Source organism: Adiantum capillus-veneris, chromosome 1 (assembly GCF_014529385.1).
Source record: "Adiantum capillus-veneris isolate H3 chromosome 1, ASM1452938v2, whole genome shotgun sequence".
Lineage (NCBI taxonomy): Eukaryota > Viridiplantae > Streptophyta > Polypodiopsida > Polypodiales > Pteridaceae > Adiantum > Adiantum capillus-veneris.
Window position 1 is genome coordinate 136,420,174 of NC_140931.1, and position 8,489 is coordinate 136,428,662.

The 8,489-nt window shown below is 39.0% G+C and overlaps 1 protein-coding gene across 4 annotated transcripts in view; it reads left to right on the plus strand.

Annotated features, from left to right (window-relative positions):
• LOC147465630 (uncharacterized) overlaps nt 1–2,078 on the plus strand; it is a 50,970-nt gene extending 48,892 nt beyond the window's left edge. The window contains exons 2-6 of one of the 4 annotated variants that reach the window (XM_086511978.1): nt 138–243; nt 317–510; nt 879–936; nt 1,028–1,181; nt 1,761–2,078. In XM_086511978.1, the coding sequence (XP_086368104.1) occupies nt 138–243; nt 317–510; nt 879–936; nt 1,028–1,181; nt 1,761–1,791 (543 nt within the window). In that variant the 3' untranslated portion in view covers nt 1,792–2,078. The remainder of the gene's footprint in view (nt 1–137; nt 244–316; nt 511–878; nt 937–1,027; nt 1,182–1,760) is intronic. The other 3 variants (XM_086511991.1, XM_086511985.1, XM_086511998.1) reach the window with 3 other exon arrangements.
• Nucleotides 2,079–8,489: the final 6,411 nt, after the last annotated feature.

Here is an 8,489-nt window from a genome sequence, read left to right on the forward strand (position 1 = left end):
AGAAGTTTTGAAAATTAATGTTTCTTTGCTAAGAGGCATTCCATGTAGCTTGATTATATATTTTTGTTTTTGGTTTCTGTAATTTTTGGGAAAGCTCAGTAAAATGAATTAAATATCTCTCTGCATATATGCTGCAGGAAAGCAGGGGAGTGATAGTACAAGAATTGACTGAGGACTTTGAAATTAGTTCTAATGGAGCTTCAGATCATCATCAGCATATTGTTGAGCTCCCTGATGATAGTGGTAAGAGCTAAATGACAACAGAAGGAGCTGTTTTACGTGCAGAGCTTATGGTCGTTTTTCGCGTTTTGACTAGTGAGCTTGACTCATCAAGCAAACGATCAAGTTTGGCAAGAAAGCGTATACCAAATTTCTAGGGATGGAATGCTACCATCAGAGAAGACTGACGGAAGGCTTCAAAATCGAAGCTTCCATAAGTGCAATTTACATCAGAATGGATTGGACAACCTACACTACTCTCTCGCAGCAGCAAAAGTGAGACTTCCGGATGTATGGTTGGCAATGTAATGTAAAGTGTTTTTGTATAGCAGGCTATATCATCGTCCTATGTTGTGTTTGTTGTTAGTGTGACGGCTTTGTTTCCTGTAGATTTGTTAGCTCTCATGTGTGTGTGTGTGTGTGAGTGAATAAGAAGAGGAAACTGGAATAACTTTCTATCACCCAAGTGTGGTAGATTGATTATCCCAGTTCCCTCTGGAGTATCAGGTCTTGGGTTGACTCCTTGGATAGATCTTTGAGATCTCTGAGTTTTGTTCCTATAACGTTAAAAATTTCTCTGCTCTTCTTCTTCTCATGTTATGTGCAGAGATCTGTCTTTTGATGGTTGATTGTTTTGTTCCAACGATAATCATGGCCAGGTCAGTGCGAAAATAAGCAAGCGGAATAGCACTCGCATTGAGTCAACTTGTCCCACAGGTAAATATAAGGTCTTTTTTCCTTTAGTTTGTAACAATGATTGCTATGCATTGGCATATCTTGGTTTACTTTGCTCTGTCGCGTTTTTAAGGTCCGCTCTGTATGAACGGTCATCTTCTATCTTTGGATCATTGTTTTGGCTGTGAAGACGTCAGCTTACTTGCTGCTTGCAGATTATTTAGAACCACCAAGGAAGCAGTTGAGAATATGATATACATTGTCGGTCAACTTCTTTTGTATATACGGTATCTAAGTTGGACTCTCTCTCTCTCTCTCTCTCTCTCTCTCAGTTTCAAGACTTTGCTTGTTCTCCTATTTGATATTGGAGCAATAATTCCTCGAATATGCAATAATTCGGTGCTCTTGCGTGTGCGCGTGCCTGGGAAAAAAGGTTCAACCCACACACAATATTCTTGATGTATTGTAAGTTGATAGATATCAAATCATGTCATTCCACTTGCATGCGTGTGTCCACACACCTTGATGCTTTCAAAGTCAACTTAAAACAAATACTGAACACTATATTCATAAATGTGCAAACATATATGCATGAGCTATATTTATGTCACACATGCGCGCGCGCACAGACACACAGTGATTACAAAACATGGGTCTTATATTGTGCGAGCCTAAGTATGTATAAGTATGTAGACAAGAGCACAGGGTAAATTATTGACTTTTTGTTAATTCCTATCGTATCAAAAGATTAATGGCCCATTTTAGTTAGAGGTTAGTGTTCTCATATGTTTTTATTTTTGCCTCCATCGTGTGGTAGATTGTTTTCTTTTCATTTCTCATTGTTAGCTTCTTAAAAATGTGCGCAGGTTACAGGTTTTTATTTTCGATCCAGTTTGACTACATGCTCAAGACACGGTTTTTACTCGTGGATTTTTTTGTGAACGTTTCAGCCAGAAAATGTAATGTATTCTGGATATATCATAGAAATGGTGGGCTTGGGGAATTGTCGTTGCTCCATGGTGGCAATATAGTTTTGTGGAATTAGTATCTTTTACTTGGATGTCACTAGCAAATGAGCTTGGGCTGTGTACAGTCACATGGATGCAATAACTTTCTGTTATGCAATTGATGTGTATAGTGTATTCATAGAATTTGTTATATGTGATTAGTGAGACTTTTGAGAATCAAGGGGTTAAACCTATGTTGAAAATTATAATGGTTCTTCCTGGATTCTTCTGAGTGAGGTACTTGGTTATTTTACATTGGTTTATATTGGACTAACGTTGCACACATTTTCAATGCCAACAAAGTAAAGTGTTTGCATATGCTAACGCACAAGGTTTGCCGTTAACCAAAGAAATTCAAAGTCTTGACGAGAATGATTTATGGACTTTGACAAGTCGATCTCTTTTGGGTGAATGTGTTGGCCTCCTATAAGTGCCTAGTAAGAGGGTTGTAATTCCATGAAGAGATGTTAGTGCTTCATGTTCTTGTCCCCTCATCAGAGTCTTTGTTTGAATTCATGATCCTTCATATAAGAAGTTCATGAATGAAAATCTTATTGGGTGGGCTTTGCAGATAACTTGCATCGTATCTTGTAAACTATGCTAGTATGGTTGGATCGTTAGACAACAGTAGAAGAAGATTCATTGGACTTCAAATGCCTTTTAATCGTTGCCATCTCGCAAATGCTACAATGAACCAACTCATATCCATGTTGTGTTCATATGCTGAAGAGCTTGCATGTTCAAAATGATAGAGCTATCAATATCTTGAAAAAATTGATGAATAGTTGATGCCATAAAGTGTTTAGGCATGAAATTGAAGGATATTATGTGCTTTGTTGTATGGGTTTATGCAGTATAAACCTTGTTTTGGAGAGGCTTTGTTAGGCCAAAGTGGAGTGGTGCTGTGGTAATCAAGGAGGTTGTTGAGGTGCCATGATAATCGTATCTAGCCTCCAAAAGTACCAAAGCTGTCGATGGGGTTTTAGGCATGGAGTAAAATGGAGATTGGCGTCGAGTGAGGTTTTGTATGGTGAACCTTGTTTTTTTGTGTTGGATACATGGATGGACAACCTTTGATGGTGGTATCAAATTTTAGTGAATGTGCAATGTTTTCCTAATGGTAATAAGGCGATGGCAATTGTGAACAACTAACATGTATATTGCATCACAAAAGGGATTATTTATGCTTATTTTAGAAGTTTATCATACCACTGACCCAAGCCTTTTCAAAGAGTGTGAAAGCTAATTTTTGTAGGTTTTATATTACATAGCCAAATGGGTTAGATAATACCAATGGTTCTGGCAAGTGGCCTAAGCTTCAATGTAAATGACATGTAAATGTACGTCTATCTTTTTCTTCCACAAGATGAATGGAGTTTAGAAAAGTGAAAAGCTAAGGATGCCCAAGGAGTAAAAGGAATTTTAGAAGTAATGTAAAAAACTATAATTTTTTAATGAGTATGAAATGATATATTGTGAATTATTGAAACTCGATGAAAATATCGCATTGATGAACGTCTTCAAACTAGATGGTGAGTGCAAAGAAGTAGCAATGATGTTATCGCACACAATAAATCAGAAAACAAAAGATAATCTAAAGGATACAAAGAGCAAAGAAATGATTAGAAAAACCTACATTGAAGCTGAATTTTTCTGGGGTAAAAGATTTTCCTCAATTTCTCCTCTTTAATAACCCATGGTACTCATTGTACTTGTCCAGCTTAGATATGATGTCTCTATAATGGTTTTTGATAGGAAGAGACTCCATAACTTAATAGTGATGAGAATGAAAGATCTCTGCCCCATTAGGGTAGACTTCCGAACTCAATTTGACTTTGAGAGGAATTTTATGTGATTTTCACTCTCTCATTAGAAGGGAGGCATCTGTACGGGATAGTAGTGAAGACCTTGCTATACAATATACCTTGCTCCGTTGACGTTGAGAGGAATCATTACGAGATAAAACTTAATCTAGCTATGAGACACACAGGCGCTCGTGAGAAGGAAGGTAGACATACATTATAGTAGTGAAGACATTGTTATACAATAAAGATTGAATACAATGGCTGCAAATTTTGAGTTCTCATATGGGTGGTTTTGCATTACTGTGTTATTTGTTTTATTTTTGTTGATATTAGATGCAACCATTAGGGTTGAAAAACTATGTTGAGTCTAACATCATATTGTACAGAATGTGTTGGCCAAGTTTGAGATAGATACTGCGCATAATGGATTGGCGAAGTTTGGGATACATAAAATAGAAACTTTTCGAGGATTTGCGAGCCACCTTGGGAACCCATGGTAGCCACCAATGGCCAAAAATGGTAGCTATAAGATACACATCAGCAAGGTTTGCAGCCTATTTTGGGCAGCTCACAATCTGAGTTTTTGGCTTTCTAAAACAAGCCTCAGTGACTAGGCAAAAAAAGAAGAAGAAGAAGAAACCTCGGGATGAACACTGGCCATACCACTCGTACTGTGGAGTGTTGAGCTCTTTGTAAATTGTTATGGAATGTGGGTGCACGAGAGAGAGAGAGAGAGAGAGAGAGAGAGAGAGAGAGAGAGAGAGAGGCCCTCACAGAACCAGATGGAGCAAAAGATGCGTATGAGTTGTGCCGATAACATCACCTTCTCTCAATCAATCGAGGGCCTGTAGAAGCCCAACGTTTTCTATTAACTAGAAAGCCACAAGGAGAGCCAGCCCGGAGGGACAAATGACCTTTCAAAGAACCGGCAGGGTATAATGCCCCAATAACTAGTCTTGCTTGGTGGGCCTTGGCCGTACATAACCTGGAGTGCAGATGGTTACTTGGTTAGTTGGTTGTGATTGCTATCGGCTTTGGGTTTTGTTGTGGTGACACGAGAAAATGAGGAGAACCAATTGATAAGGACCATTAATAGCTTAGCTTGGGACTCGATGAGCATTGGGAAGAAGCAAGTAGTGTCCCATAGTGCTCCATATATGACAAAGGGCTAAAGAGGATAATTGAATCGAGCAAACCTACTTTGGTAGTTGTTTGCAGATTGTACCATTCAACCTAGCAATATCGACCATTTAGTCTGTAAACCAAGGAACCATCTTTGAGACACCCATCTTATTCTCAATCAAGCGTAGTCAATTTTCCTTTATTTCAATATATAGGTTGAATTGCTAAACTGTGAGAAAAGAAATGCATGTCTATTTGATATATAGATAGGATGATTGAAATTGAGCATGCAACACTGGAGAGGAAAACATATGGCTAAAGCTTTACTCAAAAATATAGAAAGCATAAACAGACTGTAAAAAATGAACTACACTACCAACCTGGTAATTGTGTACAACTGTCATCCAATCGTGCAAGCCGGAGGATAATGTTTGAGTAAAGCTACAAAAAAGCAATGTGAATAGTTAAATATATCGTTTGCAATGAAACGTCACAAATTGAAACTACAAAGTATAGAGTGCACGTCATGTAGAGGTGCCATAACAAAAGTATGGTGGAGAGCTGGCACTGTGGTCCCTCCAAAAATTATAAGAAACGGAAGCCGTGCCCTGCCCTGCCCCGCAGGATTTATGTGTTGCGCCAAACAAACGCATAGTCATGGGGTGATGAATACAGATAACAAACCTTGTAGTATTGTCGAGCTGGAGTCGCGCTTGTGCAATTGAAACATCCAGTGTTGTGAATATATGTCCTCCCTGCCAGACACAAAACACACATTAATACAAATACAAGAGATGTGGCATATTGATTAAACTTAAAGAGAAGCAGATCTAATTTTATATTCCATGTCGAAGGTTCGCTACATAAAGGGTTATGGGTACTTTTTAATATATTTTCCCTTGTTAAAATTGCACTATCACTCTCTGCTCCACCATCAACTCTTTCTCTTGTCTTATGTTGTAGCCAGTTTCCTACTTGTAGTGCGTCCTCTCCTTGTAAACCAAGTAGGGCTTCTCCTCAATTATGCAACTTGTTGGCCATGTAGTAGCATGCTATCATATGTAGGGTATGTTCTCAAGAAGTCTAGGAGCCTTTCCAGTCTGTTCATGAGACCAGTCAATGCTTGAATCTAACCTTGGAAAGAGAACTCCATGTTGCGAACTTGCATTGGCCAAACAATATATTCACGTGTTGCTTTTCCTATGCAATGTCGCATGATAACAAGCGTGTTGAGTTCGGCATCTCCATAGAAGAAGAGACCATATTTAGTCTGCTTATCACTATTGCAAATGAAGATCCGACGAACTTTGTACTTGTTTACTTCAGTGCTTGATGTCAATCTGTATATGTCTTGTTATATTCTATAGATGTTCTATAACAACGCCCACCAAGCAAGTCAACCATAAATAGTCGAGCAGTCAACCATGAATAGCCGATACTAAACACGAACACACACACACACACACACACACACACACACACACACACACACATACATACATACATAGAGGGAGGCATGCATGAGAGGCAAGGCAACAAATGAGGGCTTGCGATATGCTTTCCTCCCCATGCGTAGAGTTGCCATAGCCGGATTCTGAACTATATAACTAGAGGCGAGTTAGTATGGCAATGGCCTTTTCTGAGCAGGCCTCGTGTCCTTTCATCACATGTGCCCCGACTCTGTGTTGATTGACAAGAACGGTTTCCATCTCTATCTCAAAGAATGGCCAGAGACTTACCTGAAGAAAATTCAAATGTTGGCTTTGCAAAGCTTCATCTCCAAACTGATGCGCATTTGCAAACCTGCAAAATGATGCCTTTGTGAACCTCCGAACAAGCGCCTTTGGAATCCCGCGACATTGCTTTTGTTTGCTTGTCAACTAGCATCGCTTTTTATCGCCTTTAAAAAAAATTTGACTTATATTTGAAGCTTTGATATGCCATGTGGTGGATTCTGCGACGAGATAGCGGCAAAAAGAGCCTTTGGCTCACCAAGTAATAATCTTCCTAAGAAAATAACGTTGCCTTCTCTCTACTACCTCTTGTTACCTCGATGCACCCTTTAACGTGCTGCTCCGACCTGCTATTGGCGCCGTTCTTCAATTCAACTTGACAACCATCTTTTGGTTGCCACTCAACCCTGTTCTCACACTTTGCAACAACAGTCCCCTCATTGTCAAAATGGTATTTTTGCTCTTGATGGACCCCTCTCTCTTGATGACTAGCCGCCTCAGTCATTGATCTCCTTCCTTATCTACGCCTTTTCCATATTGTTCATCTGTCGCGGATACTGTTTTATGATGCCCTCCTCTATTACCTGCACATCGCGAATCCTCTGTAGATGGCACTCTTTCAAACCCCCTGCAGTGAAATAGGATTTAACTCTCATCATAACCTTTGGGTTATCAATCTGGCTTGTAGTGTAGGACCCTTACATCCATGGCCAAGAAGGATAGAGGCTTCCATCACTTCTATTTATCGTATCCTTGCTTCTCTAAATTGGAGTAAGGCATTGTCAATGGAGCTTAAGAATAAAGGAAAGCCAAATATCAAGGCGCCCTAATCTTTGGGTTGGGTACCTTACAAGTCCTCTTAGTCATTCGTACAAGTTCGGTTGCATTTGGAGTCCATTTGCCCATTGAAATGGTAGAGATTGACTACCAGTCTGAGGCTAGCCTTTGATGATTTGGCATCACCTAAGTGAAAGTATTGAATTGTAGCTTACATAAATAATGTTTTCTAGGGACTTGACACATCCTTGTCACCTCCATGCCCTAGCCAGGTCTACTACATCCCTCATATTGACAAACTAATGTGAGATCCTTACTAATCCTAAACAAGATTAGTACGCTTTTTAACTCTTGGCATCATTTCCGGGGATGTAGCCACCTAAGAGAAAACATTGGCATGGAGTAGTTTCTCTTAAAAGACTTCCTCTACTTAATTCTCAAGTAATCCTTCTTTTTGCAGATAGATGATCATCAGTTTGATTCTTTGTGTTTAGGTGTTTGGAGATACTAGGGTATCATTCAAAGACCTATAGGGTAGGATTTGGATCATTGGGATAGTCTTTTGAACTCTTGGTTAAGGGATATTCATTGAGTCAAAAGTGCATAAATGAAATCTATTTAATGTTTTAAACATCCCCCACCTTTTCAATTTTTGCACTAGGGGTAGGGTAAATAGGCATCCTTACATGTGTGTTACCCCTAAATCCTTTTAAAATCATCAAAAGAATCCAAGTGCGTTTTTAGAGAATTAGTTGAAGGACGAGCTTTGAAGTGTGTTGTGATTACTTGCTTGAAAATTTGGAATAAACGAGAGCTGCAAAACCACTACACAGAAGCCTGAAAACCAACAAACCAAAGAAACTATGTTGTGGACCATTATTGCAATACTAGACTATAGAGACAAAATTGGGAAAAGACTTTGCAAGTTTCTTGTACATATTACATACATGATGCATATTAATATTTGCCCAATTAGGACATTACAACTGAGACCAACTAAACTAAATTGGAAACAAAGTAAATTGACCAAGAAATGGGTAAAATTGCATGAAAACAAGACCAATTACACACAAGAGATATCATTAGGCTTACAAAGCAGAGTACAATTAGAGTGAGAAGTTTGTAAGAGTTTCAAGCCCCATGTCCGAGTC